Here is a 23,842-nt window from a genome sequence, read left to right as displayed (position 1 = left end):
AGCTCTGACCGGCCCACCCCGACCCCCGCCCCACACCCCTGCAGGGGCAATACTCGTCTGACCCCTCCTACTGCTCAGATTCTTAACCGCCACAGAACCGTGGAATCCTTAAATTCCCCTTTTGGCTTTCAGTTTGTTTTTCCATCACGTGCACCTTTAAAATATCTCGAGAAAGGTGGTCCTAAGGTCGTGGCAGAGGTGAAGAGTCAAAATGAGGTTATCATAAATACTGGAGCTGGGAGGAGCATTCGATCCGGGTCCTGCAGAACGCAAAGTGGAATCACCGGGGGATGGCTGTCGGATCGCACCTGATGGCCAAAGAAGACCCAGCGCTCATTTCCCTTCTAACGGTAATGTCGCAGACATGTACGGTCACAACGCACTTGGCTAACTGGCAGTTAACTCTGTCAAGGATTTACTCATGGAACCTTTCTGCTTCTCCGTAAACAGAAGCCAAGCAGGCCACACTAGTAAAGACAAGCACGCACCAGCCTTGGCCATGGGAATCTCTAGAAAGGGAAAAAGACAAAACAAAACAAAAACTATTTCCTTAAGACACTAACCAACTAATGTTAGCACTAGGGCATGTAATCCAACAGAGCAAAAGACCCGACGAAAATCTGTTAGTTTTGTAAATTGTATGAGGCTTACAGTAACTTAATATCTTAATAAGCTAAAGACGGGAAAACCACCTAAAGGCAGATCCTACCAGCCTCTCAGAAGATTATAACAGAATAGATTCTTTACAAACTGCGGCCTCGAGTCATTTATGGAACCTATATAGACTGGCAGTTACTTCCGCTTCTGTTTGTATAATGAGATGCAAGCAAAACTTTTCCCCCTTCCTACTAATGCTCATTTTAAAAATCTTTTGCAGCTGGGCATAAATCTGACATGGCCACCTGAGCCCTAATTAGTAGTTTTACTGCAAGACAGGCTCCCAGGGTAATCAGTTACTGCTGTCCAGCCCCAGATGTGCCAGGTTTCACGTTGATCCTATTTTCTAACTAGATGTAAGCCAGCCTTTTTTTCCTTTAAAAATAAAATTTAAAAAAAAATCAACGTAACGTACATAGGAAAGGACTGCTCTGCAGCTGTCTCTCTAATTAAGGCATGGTAGTGGTCTTGTGTCTTAGCACTTCTTAAGCTCATGGCAATAACTTCGCCCGCATCCAATGGCCAGTGGGTTGACGATGTATTGTATTCATGAAATGTAGGCAATGATTTAGAAACAGAAGGGGCAATGGCCCCTCTTGTTGCTCACCCCATGGCTTCCCTAACTACGAATCTGCACGTCCAGGACTCTGGGTAGAAGCAGGTAAAGCATGAGTGAGCAACCCAGAGACTTCAGTTCTCTGGGCCTTACAATTCTACTCTTCCACTCTTCCTGCCACGTCGGACGATGGGATTCGTGAACATGACAGCACAACTGTTGGGTTATTTTTAGTCCTGGTTGCTTCCCAAGTTGGGAAGGGTCGAGGGGAGTAGCACAGAATTATCTTCCTTTTCCTACACAACGGTCTTCTTTACTCAGATTAGTTTTCTAATCAGAAGACCTCATAGTCAGTTAAGGCCGGGGACAAAATAGAAATGGCAGTGCTTAAGTCCCCTTCAGTGTTCAACTAAAATGAGTAGAAAACCTGAACACAAAGGCTGCAGGGGTGTTCAGGCAGCAGCCCTCACAACTTCTAAGGCCTGAAAGTAACTGGTAGTTTTAGCAGGCAAATGCACAGATAAACAGTGCTAATCCAGACTAGGAAGCATTGAATCAGAAAAGCACACTGTTGGGCTGAATAATCCAATCAAAGATCGCTGAAGACTGTGCAATCCCATCCATGGGAGAACCGCAGAGACAAAGGGGATGGTGCAGTTGCGAAGCCAGGGGAGTGAGCTGAGCAGTCACAGCACAAAGAACTCTTCCCGCCCCCTCCTTCAGTGCTTTGGATCAAACCCAGAGCAAACCGCAGTTCTACCACTGAGCTGCATCTTCAGTCCAAATGTCTCCTGCGTTAAAATGCCTACAGAGGTCTTAACGAAACCTGACAAATTAGAACTGTGCTAAGAATAAGGACAGTGTGTACTCACTGTCTCCTTACCCAGCAGTCTTACTATAAAGCTTGCTTCATACTTAAATCTGTGTGTGTGTGTGTGTGTGTGCGCGAGTGCACGCGCACGCGCGCATGCACATTTGTGACATTAACATGTTCATGTGGGAGTGTGTATACATGTATACATGTGTATACATATATACATATATAGGCTATAAATCAACATCTGGTGTCTTCAATTGCTTTCCACCTCATTTGTTGAGACGTTGTCTCTGGCTAAACCTGGAGCTCAGTGACTCTGCTAGGACAACAGTCACCACGGATCAGTGTGTCTCTGCCTCCACAACACTGGCACCACAGGCACGAGATGCCATGCTTAGGTTTTATGTGGTTCTGCCACCGTGAACTCGGGTCTGTGTTGGCAAGGTACGCACTTTACCAACGAAACCATTTCCCCAGCAGGCTGTCTGCAGTTCTTACCAGACACAGATGTAGTCTTACTGTAGATGTAGTTCAAATGATAGCTAGCTCACCTAGAAACCAAAGCACTGGGCCTGGCCATGATTAGCTACATAGCAATTTCAACACCAGCCCAGGGGACCTGAGACTCTTCACAAACACAGCTCCCTTAATATGTGACTAGACATCCTGTGACTAGACCTGACTGGGATGACAGGAACAAAGACTTGGGGGTGTTAGGATACTCTGAAAAACTGTTCTTCTAACCAGAAGGATTACGGTTTTAATCCTTGCATTTGGGAGGCAGAGGCAAGTGGATCTCTGGAGTCTGAGATCAGCCTGGTCTACATAAAGAGTTCCAGGCCATCCAGAGCTATATAGCAAGACTGTGTCTAAACAAACAAAACAAAAAAAACAACAACAAAACCAGCTTTCTGAAAAGCTATGAATTTATGTTCCCATCCTTAGTGCGTGTGTAAAATCACATCTGCATCTGAAGGGCTGCCAAGTTGTGTTAGGTTCCAAGCTGTACGGATCAAGGTAGGAAGGCAGCCTAACTTCACACAAGTCTTTCTTACATGCACGCATGCCCCCACCACATTGCAGCCGTTTCTTAGCCCACAATCCACATATCTACCTCTCTCCCCCATGCTGACTCACCTCCAGCGCCTCTTGTGTCTTTGCTGTTTGTTGAACACAACTGGCGCATGTTAGCTCATAGGCTCCGCCTCCTCTGTGCTTTCTTGCGCTTTCTCTAGCAATGGTCACTCTAAGTTTACCTTTCCAAACTTACTTTAAAACTTTAAAGGGTCAAATTCTATACTAAAAGATGCAGCTACGGCAACTCACACAGTCTTCATGTTTGACTTCTTCACTACTATAAGAATCAAGGTCAACAGCAGTCCCTTCAGATTTCTCTAGAATCCCTAAACTAGTGTCATCTCTAGCTCAGCTTCTTTCCTGCTTTGCTGATTTCTATGTCCCGAGGTGCTTCCCAACAAGCGCTGCTCACACACAGCCTCGAGAGGTTATTTGCAGCCTTCCCTCCACACCTTCATAATACCTGGTCTCTGTGTCTTTAATCAGCAAAGCCACCACCATTACACACACATTCAGTGAATACGCACACACACTAATATGTGCTTTATTCAAAAAGCTTCAGAGTATCTGGGAACACGCAAACTCTCAGTTTGTGCTAACACACTTCCTCCCTGTTTCTCTTCCGGTTTATCTTCATTTTGTCACCATCTTTCTGGCTAAAATGTTGTCCTCCTGTGCACACCACACCCAAGCCATGCCATTGCTCATCTCCGGTCAGTACGACTCTCCTCCCTCTGAACACGAGGGAGAGCACAAGACGCCAGCTCCCCTCCCTAAGCAGCTTTTTCCACGACACCAACCCTCCATTTCATATTGGATTTTAGCAGAAAATAGTTTTTGTTCTTCTCCAAAGTATTCTTGGAAGCCTCCTTTTTGCTCTCCACATACTATCTCTACAGATTATATCTTACAAATATAAGGCTATATCTATATTATTAGTTCTATGAAAAATGTTTGCTATGACATGTCTTGGAATAAATTGTTTTTAGAGAAGTTATTTTGAATTTTTTTAAATGTCTTAAACCCACCAATAAGCACAAAGATCTCTGTGATTCTGAGGCCAGCCTGGTCTACAGAGAGTTCTAGGACACCCCAGGCTGTGTAGTAGGACCCTGTCTCAAAAACATTAAAACTTTATAGCATTCATTGTTTACTGTCATTACATTACATAATGTAAAGGAATTTAATTGCTTTAATCATGAGCTGTGATCTCTTTCCTGGTTTCACTGAACTATTAATATTTTTACTTTTTTCTTCAAAATTGGAAATAAGGGGAAGAGGTGAAATTCTATTTGAAGTGCTATCCATAACACCGTATGCTATTTAGACTGTAATATAAATGCTTCGAGATGCAGTGATGTTTTTCTGCATTCTATTCCAGCAGAATATTTCAAGAAGTACCTTCAGTGCACACTGCAGTGATGTAAAAATACCCCCAAAAGGTTACAGTCTCCCTCCAGCCCATAAGACATTACTCACCAGATTTTCTTGCTTTCAAAGCAATAACAGCCGCTAGCTCTCTCTGCACCTAAGAAAATATTAGGGAAAGAAATCATATTAGAATAAGAAAAATGGAGCCATCAAGGCAGCACATTGTAGCTAAGAACCCACATTAGGAGCTGCCTCGGGGATACTTAATGTTGCCACCATCAGTGACTTCTCTCCTTAGCATGTGAGAAAAACTGTGGCAGTATTTCAGACCAAAAAAAAAAAAAAAAAAAAGAAAGAAAAAAGAAAAAACCCTGGAAGAACTCATGCTGATTTACTTTTTAAACTGAACTATACTTTACTTTAAAAAAATATTATTTTTAAAAAGGCCATTTTGCCAAAGGGTGCATGCATACTATGGTGAGTATTTTTGTAAACATAACTGTACAGCACTCAGAAACAGATATGAACTGTTAGTAATGATATTCTGACAAGCACAGTAAATATCATGTATCCCTGGGGATGCTAGTTGGCATTAGGAATCCTGGAAGCACCGGGGTGAGTGGGGCTACGTTAATAGACTTCTGCTTGGATACAATGAACTCTCCCTTCAGGCAGAGCAGGTGACAGGAGCCATTCTGGATAATACACAGCATCAAGGGAAGGGACACTGCCACAGGAAGGATGGGAACAGACAACACTTAAAATCCCCAGTGTCATTAACCATGTCTATCTTCCAGAAATTTAGCAAGTATGTGCTGATGCCCTCTCCAGTGTGAATGCTTAAGCCTGCATTTTAAAACATTCTCAAAGAGGAACATAAAAGTCCTAAAGGCTAAGTGTGCTTATCAAGATTAATATAAACGTGGTCTAAGAAACCCATGCTTGGGCAGCAATATAAAATTTCACAATGAATGAGTTCTCGTCAATGCGCAAACGTGTGTGTGTGTGTGTGTGTGTGTGTGTGTGTGTGTGTGTGTGTGTGTGTACTTGAATACATTACAGTAATGACACTTTAAAGGGGAAACATGGGAGATCAAGGTTAAGCTGCAGATTTGCCATTCAAATTAATCTAATTTATATTCATTTACTGGAAGGCAAGAGTGTTAATGTGTTAACTCTGAGACTCCACCCATAACCATTTATTTCCCAGTGGCCTCAGCATAGACATCCTGAGGAAGGAAGCTTGCTCAGCTGGTTTTACTGACACACTTTCCCTGTGGGTTGGCTCGAATGCCATTCAAGAGTGAATACTCCTGATTTTGCTGATTCTTTAATGACTGAGACTCTCACAACAACTACCCAATAATAAGTGGACAGTCAGTCTCTTTCTCTCCCACATTGGAAGTCTGGAGTCTGAAACGCCCACGAGTGAAAAGTTTATGGGGAAAGAATGAGGAGACTGTGGAGGTGAGAAGTAAGGAGCCACGTCAGGAAAACTTTTATAAAGTTGTTACATTTGCTCAAATGAATTAAAAAAGGTAACAAGATGAAGTATCAATCACTGAATGCTTTGTATTTTGAGTTGTGTACAAGGTTTATGATTGTAGCATTGACATCTGCTTTAGGGTTTTCCTTCTTCACAATGCCACAAGTTTTAGGCAGTAGAACAAAGTTGCAGATTATGAACTTTCACTGGCATCTTGTCAATGGCCACCTGACCCATGAATTCCCAGGGAAGGCTTCGCTGTGAGTCAGAGACAGAAAGACAGCAGAGATGGTAATGATGGAGGAGCTGGATCATAGAACTTGCTCCTAGACAATCAATGTCAGCCTTCCCCACCTCAGTTCTGGTTTTCCAAACCTAAATGCCTTTCTCAGGTTTACTCTCTAGGGTTCAAAATAAAATAGTTCAGAACAAAAGAGCAGTGTACTCTCAACTATGTAATACTACATTGTTTGCAAAAACTTGATGGGGGAAAGAAAGAGTAGAGATGAATAATAAAATGGTAGAAAAGAGGGGCAGGAAGACAAGAAACAAGCATGGAGAAAGGACTGCACAAGTTAATCTGGGAAGAGCCTGGCCCATCTGGGAAGAGCCTAACCCATCTGGGAGTGTACCCCATCTGGGAAGAGCTCAGTCCATCTGGGAAGAGCTCAGTTCATCTGGGAAGAGCCTATCCCTTTTCCACATGAAGTACATGAGATTACTGTGCTTACTACTACATACTTCAACTGTCTACATGGCAGGGCATAGAACAGCTTCCACAGCCCTGTCCAGAGAAAAAAACTGCCTCCCCTTTTTCTGTCTCCGAAGCACAATAAGAAAAGTGCTGCCCAAGCAAGACACAAACCGGGTCTGATCACTTATATGTACCACAGCACCCTCCCAGCTTTGTCCCCAAACACCTGGAAATTGTGTCTTTAATTATTTTGAATTGTGTGGCTGCTGCTTATCTTCTGAACTGGATGCTCCTTGGAGGCAGGGACCTATTTGTTTCTTGTCGACACTGTCCTTCATTGAAAGACAGTGGGTAGGTTTTTAAAAAATCCCTTGAGAGACGTGGGGAGTGAAAAAGTCACATGAGGAGAAAAGGAAACATTAAAAGAGAAGACATCCACCCCACAAACTACACCAGCAAGCATCCTCCTGCCTTTCTGCCTTTGAGTGCTGTGCACCACTCCACTCAGCTCCAGAAGCCTAAGAAAATAGTGCAAGGGCTTAATCTCCTCTGCAAATTGTTAGGTTTGTATTCGAGGAATGTCCGCAACTGCATACGGCTAACACCAAGGGACCTGTTAGCAACAGGGAAGAAACGCCATCGTCCAGAACTAGGAAAGCCTGCAGAGATAGTATTCTGACCACCCAGCTGAGAGTCTCCCAAATGCCTGGCAAGTATTTGAAAGGGTCCTTTAGGGGACAATAAGTTGTTCCCTTTAGTCTTTTTTTTTTTTTATTAGATACTCTTATTTACATTTGAAATGTTATCCCCTTCCCCCACCCTAGGTCCTTTCCCTCCTCCCCCTCTACTGGTCTTCATGAAGGTGAACTCCCCCCCAATCACCCTCTCTACCCCATCGCCTTGGCATTCCTCTACACTGGAAAAACGTGCCCTCCCTGGACCAAAGGCCTCTTCTCACATTGATGCCAGACACTTCCATCTTCTGCTAGATATGCAGCTGGAGCCATGGGTCTCTCCATGTGTGCTCAATGGTTGGTTTTTAGTCCATGGGAGCTGTGGAGGGTTTGGCTGGTTGATAATGTTGTTCTTCCCATGAGGTTGCAACTCCTTTCAGCTCCTTCAGTCCTTTCTTTAGCACCTTCATTGGGGTTCACGTGTTCAGTCTGATGGTTAGCTGCAAGCATGTTCACCTGTATCTGTATGATTCTGGCAGAGCCTCTGAGGAGGCATCTTTATCTGGTTCCTGCCAGTAAGTAATTCTTGGCATCCGAAATAGTGCTTGGGTTTAGTGGCTACATATGGGGTTTGTCTCTTTTCCTGTGACTCAACGCTGTGCACAGGGGTGAAAAACCACTGCTCTCCTCAACCAGACACTGGTTTTCTTCAGGACTCTGTATTTGAATGTTACACTCGCCTCATCTGGCAATCTATCTTGACTTTTTATTCTGCTCTACTCAAATTTAATTCATTTGTAAAGGAGCACGGTCTTCTCTGTGTCTTACAGATAAAAATGATTCCATAATTCAATCAAATGATTAGACTCACTCGGCATATCACAGGCAGACAGACTCAATTACACAGAAAGCTACAAGGATGCTTTTTATAAAGCTTAACTTTAATTTAAAACACAGTTTATTCAATACACAAAGCTGCTATATATTATTCTAAGCACATGCAGTTGAATATCTAAGTAGAGGCTGACTCGGGCCTGAAAAGGCACAGCCTGCAGATTTTCCTCTGTCCTGGGTAACTGTCAGAAACTAGAGTCTGGAACATGTTGAGATGCATTGGTTTTCACCTCTGTAAACAGCAGGATCAACCCTAAAGAGCTCCAGCAGCCATCACGAAGTGGCTCCGGTCTTATCTCTCATGCCGTCCTCCCTATTTTCTTTCTGGTACTTCAGCAGTGTCCCAGATGCTCATAAAGCTGTTGCATATCACAGCAAGACAGGAGGCCAACGGGAAGCCTCAGATGCAACCGTGAGGACTGAGAGAAGTTGACTAAGGAAAGGTGGGCCAGCTTTCTGACAGGAGCACCTCTGACAATGAGTGAAGCTGGGTGGGTCAGTGAGGGTCATTCTGGGAGGACGCGGGGGTAATGATAAAAGTACTTAGATAATTGAAGGGCTGTCTTTAGAAACTAACTTAAATAGAATCAACAGTGAACAGTTTTGTAAAGGTTTTTAGCAAGCCTAAAAATAGTTAAATTTTGATACCATAATAAAAATGTTTTTAAGACATATGAGTGTACTTCTTTTTTCTCAATTTCTGAAAATAAAATGTAAAAAAAAAAAAAAAAAGTCCTGAGGTCTAGTCCCAAATACCCTAAGTTTTAAACCACTGTGAAATCATAAGCTAAGGAGTGAAGTGTGGTTTAGTGGTTAGGAACACTGGTGGCAGAAGACCAGGGTTCAATTCCCAGCTACAACTGTATAGATTGACTTTGACAAGGCTTCAAACTATAAAGCCACAATAGTTTTAGTTGATCACAAGCATTGTATGAACTAATGTGGAGAACAGGATTACTGAGAATGGTCAGGCTTTCCAGAATTAAGGCCAGAGGAGCAGACCAGTAAAATGTATTAAAGAAAACCAAATAACCATCCACTAAAATGCAGTGTGGTGGTCATCTGAACGGACCACTCCTTCTTCTCTCCATTATTTATCCTACAGGCCTAACATCCCTACACGTGTAAGACAGACGATCATCTCTCCCCGCTGAGTAAAGTCCTATGGTTCTCCAACAGCACCCTACACCAGCTTCAACGGCATTATCCACCCATCCATGAAACCCTTCTGCAGCTGGGAGCCTCTGGCACTTTTATAGACCATGAGCCTTCTGCAATGGCCTCCTTTGTTCATCATTCCAGCTCTGGCTCCCGGTCCAGCTCATGTCTTTTCACTAGAGTGCAAATGAAGTAGTAGCTGCTCATGAGAACACATAAGGGAACTCGGTCGTCGAAGGTGAAGAGTGAGGTTTAGGTCAACGGACACATGCTGCAAAAGGCATGTTTTGCTCGGTCCGTGCACTGTCAGAAGGCCAGAGCTGTCTTTGGTAAAGATGGTTCACAACGAGGTTTGGCAGACAGCTCTTTATGCAGGAGGGTAACTGGAAGACTCCAGGACCAGAAGAGTTGCTTCATGAGTAACTAACTCCTTTCTCCATCTCCCCACTCAGGAGTGTTTATATTGTCTGGAAGAGCGGTTGTTAAGTTTCAAACCCAGGACAAATGGCTGAGGTGCATGTTTAATATATCAAAGCAGACCTGGCCTCCCAGTATCTCTCAGTCCCTACCTGTTACAGGTATGGCTGGTATACCTCACTCTCTAAGGCCCAGGGACTAGGCTGCCATTGCCCCAGAGCCTCTTCCCTGTATAATGCAGACATTTTGGTTATCCACCCCTTTCGTACCTTTGGCCTCCTGGCTGCGTCTGGCTCTCCTCTCTCCCCTTTCCCTTGCCCTCTCCCCATATGGACCGGCTCAGTCTGGCCATGTTCACTCTGGACTCTCAGACGTCTCTGACGAGTTTGGTCATTCTCTCCCACATACTATAAATGTTCTCCTTCACCAGTACCCACGACCTTCCTTTCCTATCTATCATCTATCTATCATCTATCTATCTATCATCTATCTATCTATCTATCATCTATCTATCTATCATCTATCTCTCTATCATCTATCTATCTATCTATCTATCTATCTATCTATCATCTATCTATCTATCTATCATCTATCTATGTATCATCTATCTATGTATCATCTATCTATCTATCATCTATCTATCTATCTATCTATCTATCATCTATCTATCTATCTATCATCTAGCTATCTATCATCTATCTATCTATCATCTATCTATCTATCTATCATCTATCTATCTATCATCTATCTATCATCTATCTATCTATCTATCTATCATCTATCTATCTATCATCATCATCTATCATCTGTCTGTCTGTCTATCTATCTATCATCTATCTATATATCTATCTACCTATCATCTATCTGTCTGTCTATCTATCAATCATCTATCTATCTATCATCTATCTGTCTGTCTATCTATCTATCTACTATCTATCAATCATCTATCTATCTATTTATCTATCATCTATCTATCTATCTATCTACTGTCTATCTACCAATCATCTGTCTATCTTTTATCTATCATCTATCTATCTATCTATCTATCTCTCTCTCTCTCTATCTATCTATCTATCTATCTATCTATCTATCTATGATCTATTTTCACTCACTAGCTGAATCTGATATCCTGAAGGTGAAAAGCTGGTGATGCTATAAACAAATAATCTAGAGAACAAACGTGAAAAGCAGCTGCTGGAAGCCATTTGTTGATAAACTGCATACACTTTTGTTTTTTTGGTACAATGAGTGGGCTAAAACCACAAATATTTTAAAGAATTATCAAAGCAAGTGAACAATGACAACGCCTCTCTTTTAAAAACATTTCAAACGCATGCTTTAGTATGGCTTCTACTCTATATCATATCTCAGCCCTTGTGTAGAAAACACCTTTTCTTGATTATTATATGTTTTGGAGATAGGACTATTCTACATAGAGATAGAACCAACCAGTGCTCTACCAGTCAAAGCGCAGACACTTTAGTGATTCCGCCTATAAGAATCGGCTCCTTGAAGGGACCAGGAAAACTCATATTAAGACAAAAAACCTGGCCAACTACCTCCCTTCCCAATTAGAGGGTCCACCTATAGAACTCATTAGCACCACGGACCTCCTCAAAGAACAAGAGCCAGAAGGTCAAATCTACAGCAAAAGTAGAAAGCCCCCGATTATTTTACTCCACCTTGAGAGTATCCCCAGAGCCCCATATTTCACAGGATGGCTGGGAGATGAGATGAGCTCGTGTGTAAGAAGCATCAGGAACAGCAGATTGATTCAGGGCGTCACTTACTGGTAACTATCAGTGACAACATTACATCGTAATTAGGGTCTTTGACTTGATGCGCTTAAGACCCGTCTTCCCACTCAACGGTGAAGTCCTTGCCAGTGGCTTCCACTCACTGTAAAAATCTACATACCTGTCCCACCCCCATGGCCACAGCAAGTTTTAGATTTCTGCAGAACTCTGAAGTTTTCACAAAGGCAAAGAGGACACACACCAGTCATAGACATTCACTGTGACACTTCAGAGATACCTGTCACCTTAACTCTGTGTGGTCTGGCAGCTCTGGCAGTCACAGGGGACTGTTACATTATAAACCAGGGGATTGCCAGGCACACGCTCTACAAGGAGCATGGAATAAGTTTTTATCTCTGCCACAGTAAATCATCATGGGTTTGGCTGCTGAAAACTACAGCTGAACATAATCTGATCTCGCCATGAGGTGAGTCGGAAGTCTGGGTGTGGCTCAACTGGTTCCTCTACTTAAGATTTCTCAGAGCAGCAGCCTCAGCACATTCCCAAGTTCACTGAGATGTGGGCAGAATCCAATTCCGGCAACTATAGGATCAGGGCATCTGCTTCTTGACAGATTATGGCTGAGCTACCTTTCCTTTTCAGTGTTTGTGCTGGGTTGTTTACTGATAGTAAATATATGCTTAATTTCAAATTTCGGAAGCTGTAGAAGTAAGAAAAGCACCCAGAGCACCAGTGTCTCAGCAGCTTGTCCCAAAGGCACTCACTGAGTGTAACTTGACAACGATGGCCAGGTGTAAGTTATAAAAGGTGATTTCATAGCTACTGCCAACAGGTGGTTCAGGTCTGATTCTGGATTTTAAGAAAAGACTGCCCCCAACTACCACCTATGGCACATACTCCAGAGAGCTGGCCCTGGAGGTGGGGTGAGGAGGGAGGGAAGGGAGAGCAGGGGAGGGGAAGCTGGCCCAAGGGCATGGAAACAGGAGAGTTGACTCTGCCTCTCCTCAAAGGTAGCTTTGGGTGGCCCAGCTAGAGTAGTGCTGGAGAGCTCACTGTAGTGGTGCAGAGGGGGAGAGCTCAGCTGGCACACCTCAAAATCTGTATCAGCTGTGAACAGTCGGGAAGTGTGGAAGGGCCAGTGCTGCTGATCTAAAGCTGCAGGATTCAGCAACAGATGACCCAGAGGAGCCCCAGCGAGGATCCAATATTGGTGTCACAGAAGCCAGAGATCTCAAACCAGACCAATGACTCATGGCAATGAGCATTTGCAAGTGAAGATCTGTGGGAAAAGGGATACACTCTGGGACACGCTGCGACACACTACAGCTTCCGAGACAAAATGTTCTTTGGGCTTTGTTTTTGTTTGTATGCTTCTGGGTGTGTTTTTATTTCAGGGGGGAGGCTGCGAGTGTGAAGGACAGATATGAGGAGACTCAGAGATGAATGGGACTCAGCTGCATGATGTAAAACTCAGAAGAAACAGAGAGAGAGAGAGAGAGAGAGAGACAGAGAGAGACAGAGAGAGACAGAGAGACAGAGAGACAGAGAGACAGAGACAGACAGACAGACAGACAGACAGACAGACAGAGGAGACATCGAAGAATTATCAGCTAGAAGATCTGCTGTTCAGTTCCATATTGAGAGGCTTGGGTCCCTACACAGAGTACAGAATGTAAAATAATAGCAAAGCAACAATAGGAGCTGGAGAGATGGCTCAGTGGTTAAGAACACTGACTGCTCTTGCAGAGGTCCTGAGTTCAATTCCCAGCAACCACTTGGTGGCTCACAACCATCTGTAATGGGGTCTGATGACCATGACAGTGTACCCACATACATAAAATAAATAAAATCTTTTAAGAAAAAAGAAGCAACAGGTGGCACACTTCTGTTGTGCCTGTTACACACCAGGGCACTGTTCCAGACCCACTGACTTAATTTATCTTCATATAGCTTGAGATATGGTAACAGTGCAGATGAGCTCTCGAAAACCTTCTGTGACTTGTGTGAAGATGATTTAGAATAAGCTGAATTCATGCATTCATCCCTCTAACATGGTCCTGTCATACCTGTTGGAACACGGTCCATGAATGAAGCCCTGTGAGATTTCCGAGAGCTTGTGGAAAAACTCCAAGAAAACAAGACAAGAGTCTTGTAATCTCTGCTCCTCCATGATATGGATTTCGTGTTCCTCCCACATGTAGTGAACAGGAGTGTGTTTGCCTCAGATCACACACTGCTGCTTGCTTTGATTATTCAGAAATGCTTCCAAGCATGGGGTGTCTATGTGACTGTATAGAGCCTAAATTCATGTGAATTCTGCTCATTTGGCCTTGCTTAGCCCTCAGAATTCCCACAGAATCTAAACTGTCTGTGTTCCCCTCATTTTTAGGATCCACTCCTCCAGGCTCACACTGTCAGACAGTAGTAACAGCTAGGGGCCTCTCCAGACACTTTATAACGGAGTAGCCAAAACATGCTGGTAACATAATTTCCATTGGGGTTCTTTTGTGTTAATTAGCAGTTTTGTTAGGAGACCCTAGAAAAAAAACTTTTTAAAGTTTTTATGTAACTTCAGCACTCATTCTCCCACCCCCAACCCCCAGCTCCCTTTCTTCCTTTCTCACCTTCATCAGTCGTGGGGGGAGAAGGAACCTAAGGCCTCAGTCATCTTAAACATACATTCATGTACTGAACTACAACCTCAACATCTTCAGTTTTTATTAAGATATTTAAAATTTTTGTTTATTTATTCTTATGCATGTATGTGCTTTGCCTGCATATATGGCTATGACTCCTGTGTGTGCCTGGTATCCTCAGAAGCCAGAAGAGGGCATCAGATTCCTCGGCACTGGAAATACAGACAGGCACACGGGTACAGACTCAAACCCCAGTTCTCTAGAGAAGTAGCCAGTGCTCTTCACGCCAAGCCGTCTCTCCAGCCCTCAGCCCCCATAGTTTTTAATCTTTCTTCTGCTCATTTTTCTGAGCCTCAGACTCACGTGTATTTATGCTGACTCTCCATTCACAGCCTCATTAAATAAATTAGGTGTTAATATACTCACGACCTCCCCCACCAGGAAATAATTAAAGTAGTAACTGTATTCCTTAAATTTAGTCTAAATCAAATTAGAATGATATCTTAATTTCTTCACGATTGGCATAAGATCTACTGAAATTTCCATATCTTCTACTTAGATCTGGAACAGTCTTAGGGTTTGTTTCATGTTTATATTTCAGGTACCAGATGAGATCTGCCCTGTGGTTGAGTTTTTCAGCAGTCCTAAGGGCAGGTGCTACATGCATCTCCCAAATCCATTTGTCAAGCTTCATCCCTCCAGCCCCTCTAGGAGCTTAAGGAGGCTTAATTACTCAGCAGGGAGCAGAAGAAATTTATTTCATTGGAATTACAGGGATGCCGCAGGGACAGCAAACCTCAACTTCACGCAGTGCCAATCACTTCCAGGACTGACTTCCCCGGAGTTTAACGGACAAGGGGACAGCTCCCACTCAGAACCATCAAGAAGTCTGGCAAAGGGGACACAGTGGGCTACAGCAGAAGAGAGAAGGGTGGTCCTGTGGGGGCACAGAAGGCATTTCTAAAGTTCAGCAAGCGCATTTGCCTCCCTATTTCCAAGGTGCACGAAGGCTAGCTATTAAGTCGTTTAGGTAATGAGTCTTCGAGAAAGGCGGGATGATTCCAGTGGAAAGAAACTAGAGCAAGCTGCGAGGGTTAGGTCCTGCAGATTCAGAAAGAACAGGAATTATGAGGAAGGGGGCAAATGGAACAGCAGGAGTATCCAAGGAAGCCACAGGTGACCCTGTGTTGACCTAAGCACTTCCAAGGTTCTCACAGAGAACTGTAGCCAGATTTTAATGGTGGCAGCAAAAAAGGGCAGTGCTAACCTGACATCTAACCCCAAGGCCTCTCAAAGCCTCATTTAAAGACAGCACAGTGGGCTGGAGAGATGGCTCAGCACTGACTACTCTTCCAGAGGTCCTGAGTTCAATTCCCAGCAACCACATGGTGGCTCACAACCATCTGTAATGGGATCTGATGCCCTCTTCTGGTGTGTCTGAAATCAGAGACAGTGTACTCATATATATAGAATAAATAAATAAATCTTAAAAAAAAAAAAGGCAGCACAGTGGGGAGGGAGCAGAAGGGAGGAGTACAGAAAGAATTGTAGAAAAACAGGTGAGACTGTCACCTCAGGCTTGGGTTAGGGACAAGAGGTGCTCCTACGATGTGAAAGACTAAAGCCCTGGTACCAGGGGTAAATAGACATGTGAAGACACTGACAGTAGTATCTGTCCTGGTCAGGAAGTTGAAACACTGGGACCGAGAGCATGCTGGGAAGGAAAGGGTCTGTGTGGCTTACACTTCCATGTCATACACCGTCCATCATTGGAGGAAGTCAGAAGCTGACACAGAAGCCATAGTTGGGTGCTGCTTGCTAGCTTGTTCCTCATGACTCACTCAGCCTGCTTTCTTATAGAACCAGGACTACCAGCCCAAGGGTGGACCCACCCACATGGGCTGGGACCTCCCCATCAGTCTCTAATTAAAAAAACAAACAAACGCCCTACATATGGATCTTATGCATGGACTTTTTTCGGTTCATGTTCCCTCCTTTCAGATGTCTGCACCTTTTTACAAGCCTGCACGGTATGTAAAAAGAGAGGGTAATTTCTAAGGCACCTGCAGTGCTAGCCATGTGGAGACACAGTTCAGATTGGTTCCATTGGCTTGAAATGAGTTTAATGAAATCAAAATGGCTTTGGGGCCACCTGGGCCAACTTAGGAGCCCAATTCCCTATCGGGTCTCCTGGGTGAATTTAAGAGCCAGATTTTCTCTTCCTTCCTAATCCACCCAACAGATAAGCTTCTTACACACACTGCAATCCCCTCAGGAGATTCAGCACCTATTTTTGCCTAAGTAGACTCTCAACTCCTCCCCCTGCAATCCCAGACACCTGTCAGTCACTCTTCCCAGGACCACACCCCTGCTGTTCCTTAACACAACAATATCCACCTCATGCCCTCCCCCCATGGGACCCTTTAAAAGTCCTACTTGAGCACCTAGGGTTTTCCCTGTGACCTCTCCAGCAACTGCTTACAGGAGTGAGAATCTATAACACAGACACTAAGCTATATGTTCTCAGGAAACCTGATAGACCATTTGAATTAGCTTCCAAACTATACAGCCACATTTACCAATATTTTTACTAGGTTAAAAGTTACAGTGCTATTTAAAATGCCCCCTTCAGCCCCCAGAGGCCTCCTCCCCACAAGAATTCCATAATGTCATGCTCTGCCAGAGTCACGTCTCTAACACGGCAGGAGAGTCGAAGAACCTGCTGTGCCTTTAGCTCGGATAGTATCCAGTTATTGCTTTCTGTGTGTTGCTGCAGTTCAGGCTCACAATGCAGGGCACACTGTTATTGTGCTGGACAGAAGAGCATGTGAGATAGACAGTATTGATCACACAGTCAATTAACAAGACATAGGAATCTGGGAATGGTGGTAATGACTCGGAGTCCTAGTGCTCAGGGGCTAAAGCTGGAGGATCTCGAGTTTGAGACCAACTATGTAATGTGTTGTTACATAGCTATGTAAATGAATAAAGGATTTAAAATAAAATACGAGGCTATAGTGGTCGGTTCTTCTCATTATTAACACTTAGAGCACCATGCTAGAGATGTGACTCAGTGGCAGAGCACGGCAGGGAAAATGGAGTTTCTAAATAAAGACTCCTCTTGTGTAGCTCAAGACTGAAAACAACCACAATGTCCAATAGAGAGGAAAGTGATAAGTGTGAGATTCTACGAAATCTCAGAATCGCTCTAAGTGTTGCAGACAATGCTTTCAGCATGGAAGCGCTGGGCTATGAGCACACATCACGGCTGAGCGTGGTGATGCAAACTTGTAAGTCTAGCACTTGGGAGGTGGAGGCAGGAAGACTGGGAGCTCAGGGTCCCTCCACATCAGTGAGGTCACGGACCGCCTGGGCCACACTAGATTCTGTCTCAAACCAGACAGGAACATTAAAACAGGACAGAACAGGAAGCACACTTAGCAAACCCTTGGTGGCCAATATCCTAGAGCTCAATGGTATATTTCTCTTCCGTGTGGATGAATAAAGTCTGCATTTTCTATGTGAGCTCTTATTAAACAGTGATGATCCTCATCTTAGACTCTCCTCTCCACACACACACACACACACACACACACTGCTATAGCACACACATGTGTAAAAAAAAGAAACACATATATGGCCTCCCTCCTTTATTTCCAAGGGACTTGCTCATTATTAGGCTTTATTCACATCTCACATCATTTTTTCTACCTCTACTACTAAACTGTGCTCCAGCCCCCACCCCAGAGCAGCCCCGCAGCCTCCACCCCTGGCTATACCCCAGCTTGACTGCTGCTAATTTTACTTGAATCCAGATCAGACGTTGTGGGTCTCACTTGATGCTTCCTCTCAAAGCTCAATCTATCTGGCCCTTCTCCAAGTCACACAGGATCTCTTTACACCACTGAAGGGACCAGAGACAGACTGAGGATTCCAAGTAGAAATTTTATATTTCCCACAGATAAAAGCGTAAGGTAACTTCATGTGTATGATCTCGAGTCAGCCAGACAGAAGCTTAGTCATTCAGGGGACTTACTTTTCTTCTCTGAATAGACGAGCCTATTCAAACTGGAGAGATAAGGGGGAAGGAGATTAACTACATTCCTCAGAAAGGAAAGAGGTGAGTGGAAAGGAAGTGTCTACATTTTAAAATTATTGCTCAAAGCATTTAAAAATGATCACATGATGTTTATTATGTACTCAATATTACAGATCCCTAGACTCTCCCCAATGCCTGCTGAAGATTTCTTCTACACATGGCTGGTTTGGCTTATATACTGACCGGGCCTCTACTATGCTACCTTCTTAAAGACTCAGCTAATCCAAACCCTGTGCTACGGCTGCTTCATAAAACAGTGTGAACATGAAATTTCCAACAAAAACAAAAAGCAAAACACCCAAAGTGGTCATTGTTGGACTAAGCATGTCACCAAAAAAGCAAGCAAGCAAACAAAATAAACAATAATTATGAAAACAGCAAAATACACATCACTACTATACTCAGGTACCACTGAGAAAGGGAATCTCTCCAACATTTCAAATTGTGGGGCTATCAAGAGAGATTAAAGAAATTCATACATATATATGTGTGTGTGTGTGTGTGTGTGTGTGTGTGTGTGTGTGTGTGTGTATGTGTGTGTGTATGTGTATGTGTGTATGTGTGTATGTGTGTGTGTATGTGTGTGTATGTATGTGTGTGTCTGTCGAGTGATCATGTGTGTATCAACTAAACAACTAAATAATATACCAACCAAGGGAATAGAGAGAGTCCCATAAACAATGACAAAGGCTCTGTACACAAGCATAGGAAAAATATGGGGACAAGAAGCAGCCCTGGACTTCCATAGGATATCATGTTTTACTTTGCCTGACAAGATAATGATTCTGTTTAGGACCTGCCTCCTGCTGGCTCTCTTGTGGAACTGTGTAGAAAAGAGGTAGGAGAGACAACAGACAGAAACCCACGAGAAACCAGGACCTCATCCACAGTGGTAAATTTAGATCACTTTTTCCATAAAGCAGGATCCCAAATGCAGGAAGCCTGAGAACAAGACTCTTTACCAGAAACGCTGATAGACAGCCTGGGAGGACCGTAGTAGCCAATGGGAAATGAGCTTCACCACAGCCTTGGACACTGTCTTACTCTGTGTTTACTACTGTGAAGAGACACCATGACCATGGCAACTCTTATGAAGGAGAGCCTTTAACTGAGGCTGACTTACAGTTCATACTCATCATAGTGGCCTGCAAGCAGGCGTGGTGCTGGAGGAGCTGAGAGTTCTACATCTGCGTCTGCGGGCAGCAGGAAGAGAGACTGGGTTTGCCTTGGGCTTCTCAAACTTCAAAGCTCAGCTCACCTGCAGTGACACACTTCCTCCAACAAGGCCATGTCTTCTAATCCCTTCTAGCTAGTGCCACTTTTTGATAACTAATCATTCAAATGCATGAGCCAATGGGGGCCACTCTTATTCAACCACCATAGACACCAAACAGAAAAAGAAGCTGTTGAGAAATTGACACCCTACAATAATTAAGTAACTCGTTAACATGGCCTCTTTTCTCCTAGGGAACTGGGAAGAGAAATTCTACTTCTGTTTCTTTTTAGCTCAATGGAGTTTACTAACCTCTACCAGCTTTCCTACTTAGGAGAGAGAAATTGCGCCATCTACTTCACGGTGTTGTTGGGCATCTTAGCAGAACATGTACACTCGTGCACGGATGGTGTATTTAACACAGCATCAGACTTAGAGCTGGTTTTTAGATGGTAATTATTATTTTGTATAAAACAGGCACTCCTTTGTTCCATATTTTAACTTAGGAGTGTGTTGTTAAGCATTTTCCTAACATGCCATCAAGATCCCTTTCACGAGAGGCTCTGTATCAAGGCTTACCATATCAGTTCCAAAATTACTTCTCTAAATGTATTCCAGGGTAGTAAAGGGCATTCGCCCTCCAAGCTGTGTCCAGGAGGAGACCTGGTGTGTCACACTCTGTGCAGACGGTTCCATTTACATGCATTCACAAGCACAATTTTCTGCAATTAGCATTTTATTAAGGGGTGCCAAGGCTAATCTTGGCTATCAACTTGACATGCTTGGAAAGCAAGAACCTCAGCTGGGAGATTGCTTCCAAAAGACTGGCCTGTGTCATGTCGGTGGGGCATTTTCTTGATTGCGAATGTATGTAGAAAGACCTCACCTGCATGGACAGTGCCAGCCCTGGCAGAACCTGGGCTGTAGAAGAAGAAAGCCGTTCGAGCATCAGTCAGTGCTCCTCCCAAGCTGCATTTGGTCATGGCGTCGATCAAAGCAAGTGAAGCTAGGACCGTGGTCTTAACACAGCACAAAGAATCTCAAGGGGAGTGAGAAAAGCATCTCAGAAACTGCCAAGCCGAATGTTTAAGGGTTTAAATACCTGGGATTTCTGGAGCCTGTCAAAAATGAGCTTAAGGATTAGCACCCACCAGGCCAAGCATGGTGACCCACACCTGTAACCTCCTTACTCTGGAAGCAGAATTTTGAGTTCAAGGTCACCTACTCTACACAGTGAATTTTGGGCCAGCCAGAGATAAACAATGAGACCCTGTCTCAAATAACTAACTAATTAACTAACTAACTAACTTTACTAATTAATTAAATCTAGCATGAGCATCCAGCTTTCCCAACAAAGTCACGAATTGCCCTGCAGCAAGCAAAGCCACTAACCACTCTTTTCAATGGCCTTACAAAATGTAACGACCATGTTGTGATACTATTAAAACCCATGTCATCACCTTCTGCTGCCTGACATGATTCTTTCTTTCTGACTGAAGAAACAGAGTATTTTCCCTTTTGTGTAGCAAGTTAAGACACACTGGATTTCAAAGCCCGGGAGCAATTGGCATAGCAGGAAGGCTGCTGATACTTCCCCAGAAGAGTCTGTGATGTCACTGGGAGGCTACGGTAGGGTTCAGTCAAGCCCATCGGCTGGTACCCTGCAATGGGTCTTTCACAACAATAACCATCTGTACCCAAACTACCTCCCTCCTGTGACCTGCTCTCATTATTTCTCCCCTCACATAGGGTAACTGTCTTACCGCAGAAGTTAGCCGAGCAAGAATTTCATCGCTGCTTTCTTCCGAGTCTTCTACTTTCTGGTGAGACCTTTAAAAGAACAAACAACAACTTACTCCTTAGCACTGGTTGCTCAAACTTACCTAACAAATTTATGAAGTATGAGGTAACAGTGTTGGCAGAGCCTATTGCTTGGAATCAGTTATCCAGTAGCTCTTCCTAATGGACCAGCTGAGTTCAGATGACATCACAGGATGACCCTGGGACACCTAATCTACAGATACAATCATAAAAAGTGTGCATTTGAACATAAGATGGCTAAACACCGGGTTCCCCCTGAATCTAAATAAAACTGTGAAGCTATGAAATATGAATTTTCCACTACACATGAGTTTCAGCCCAAGAAAACTTACTGTGAAATGTAATTTTTAGACTTAATCCCATGGTGGAAATTATTGTACAAATTTTACAAAGAAAGAAAGAAGGAACTCTGATTTTTCAGGAAATCACAGCCAAACTGAAGAGAAAATGAAGTTATGCAAATATAAATAAATAACACATAATAAGACAGGGTCATTTTCTTTAGGAAAAAATCACCTGTATTATATTCACAAATGTATACAATAACAAATCTTATACTTAAAAAAATCTTATAAATCTTTTTTTCCTGGTTTGGCCAAAGAAAACAATGAATTAATGCTAAATGAATATATAAAATTGCACGCTAAATCTTTTTCCATAAGCAATCTCTTTCAGCACAGTCTGTGGATGAGAGATTCTCGGTAATTGATCTGTAAAGCAAAGTATCAGAATGCAGAAATCATCTCATGTAGCTGAGGTGAGCTGGCTGAAGCACTCCCCTAAAGGCTGTCTCCCAGCTCTCCACAGAATGGAGCTCCAACTTTGGAAGAAGGAATGAACTAGTTGGTCAATTTGATCATTGCTTACTTGATTCTATGAACCTTAGTCAACTCCTTTTCAGAAAGAAAGTCACATCCTTCAAATCTGAGGAAAAAATAAAAGCCACTGCCTTTATAAGAACAGCAAGAAGCAGCTATGAAGAACAGCTCAGCTTGTCACCTACCTTAATTGCTGGTGTCACAGCTAAATGTTTGAACCACTACCTAACTAAAGATCTGCAGAGGAAGCTGAGTATTTCACCTTTGCATGTCTTTTTAAAGGATAGCCGCATAGCAAGTATTCTAACAGCGATCATTATTGAAATTCACATTTCCGTTAAAAGGAGGCTGTACTGAGAAGAGATTTAAAGTCTTACACAATTCAAACCATTGCATTTGGCTTACATAATTTGACTTGGTGAAGTGAACAGATCTGAACGGAAATTAAGACCAAGGACACCATAGAGCCCAGTACCGAACTTATGTGCCTGCACCTACCCATCTCTGCAGCAAAACAAGGACTATGCCTTCCTAGGCTTCTCAGACTCAAACCAATATGTGCCTGATTTTTTAAAAGACTACATGTCCCAGCTTCCCTTGCAGCCAACCCAAGCAGTTCCGGAAGAGAGGAACTACGGTGTGGAAGCCATTTCCGCCTCTATAAGGAGCCATATTCCGCCTTCTATACGAAGGTTTGACAAAACTTGACCCTCATGATGAATAAACATATCGCTGCATAAGGTTACAGCACACTGCTCTTTCTTTCCACCATGTGTGTCTCTCCAGATGCCTTAAGTAATAAATCACAAACAACTCCTGAAAGTTTTAGTTAGCAGGCATGAGGCAGTTTGCACTAACAAAGTCTCAACCACGAATCAGTTTTCAAAAAAGCCTCGAGGAGCTGAGATTCCAAGGGAGTCTCATGTCTCACGAGCAGCCGCTGGAAAAGTAATGCCAACCTTTGCTCAGAGGCAGAACTATCTCCCATCATACCCTCAGCACAAAACACTCCCTGGCAAAAACATTTCCGAAGATAATTCAGGAGGGGCAGTGTGATGCTCTCGCTGGGGTTATCTGTAACCTGCAGCCTACTTCACCTCCTCAGTCACCATGGCTTTTACAGATTAACATCTAGAACCCTCAGGCTTCTCTCTAGTGTCTGAATCCTGACCGGCATGCCTTGTTTCTCCACCTACCTTTCTAGTGGTGCTGGGTGCCGATTCCACTAACCTGATGTTCACCCCCACACACAGAATCATATATAATTAAATTAACACGCTGCTTTCCTCTTCCTGCTCTCTCTCTCGATGTTCTGGTACCCTGTGACCATCCATCCTTCCTGTACCCACTGCGACTGTCCCGCCATCAACCACCCTCCCGTTCTCCTTCCTTTAGCTCAGGCCCTCAGCTGCACTAGAATACAGAACCGAAACCACGTTTAACCCATCTGATTGACTCTGGTCTGTCTTGTCCTGTTCTATCTCCTACAGACACCAAGATTTCCCTTCTAAAATCCAGATTCCCTGATGCCACCCAGAGTAGCCTCACTGCCTACTGACAGCGGTTAAGTTTAAAACTATCTTTCCTTCCCTGCTAAGGGGGTCCACAACCCCCTACACCAGGAATTTCATACATCTCACAGAGCCTGAGGAAGCTCAGGGGAGCAGGGCTGGTGATCACAGGCAAACTGTGGGGAG

General features: G+C 43.6%; 1 protein-coding gene across 2 annotated transcripts in view; it reads right to left on the bottom strand.

The window, feature by feature from the left end:
• The window catches only part of RAPGEF5 (Rap guanine nucleotide exchange factor 5), a gene marked incomplete at its 5' end in the record, with an annotated part of 212,147 nt that overhangs the window by 133,624 nt on the left and 54,681 nt on the right, over nt 1-23,842 (bottom strand). For both annotated transcript variants that reach the window (XM_080940475.1, XM_080940476.1), the window contains 2 exons: nt 4,587-4,635; nt 21,270-21,336. In XM_080940475.1, the coding sequence (XP_080796601.1) occupies nt 4,587-4,635; nt 21,270-21,336 (116 nt within the window). The remainder of the gene's footprint in view (nt 1-4,586; nt 4,636-21,269; nt 21,337-23,842) is intronic.

Source organism: Micromys minutus, assembly GCF_963924665.1.
Source record: "Micromys minutus genome assembly, chromosome: 1".
NCBI lineage: Eukaryota > Metazoa > Chordata > Mammalia > Rodentia > Muridae > Micromys > Micromys minutus.
Note: the sequence above shows the minus strand (reverse complement) of the source record. Positions and strands in the feature narration are given on the sequence as shown.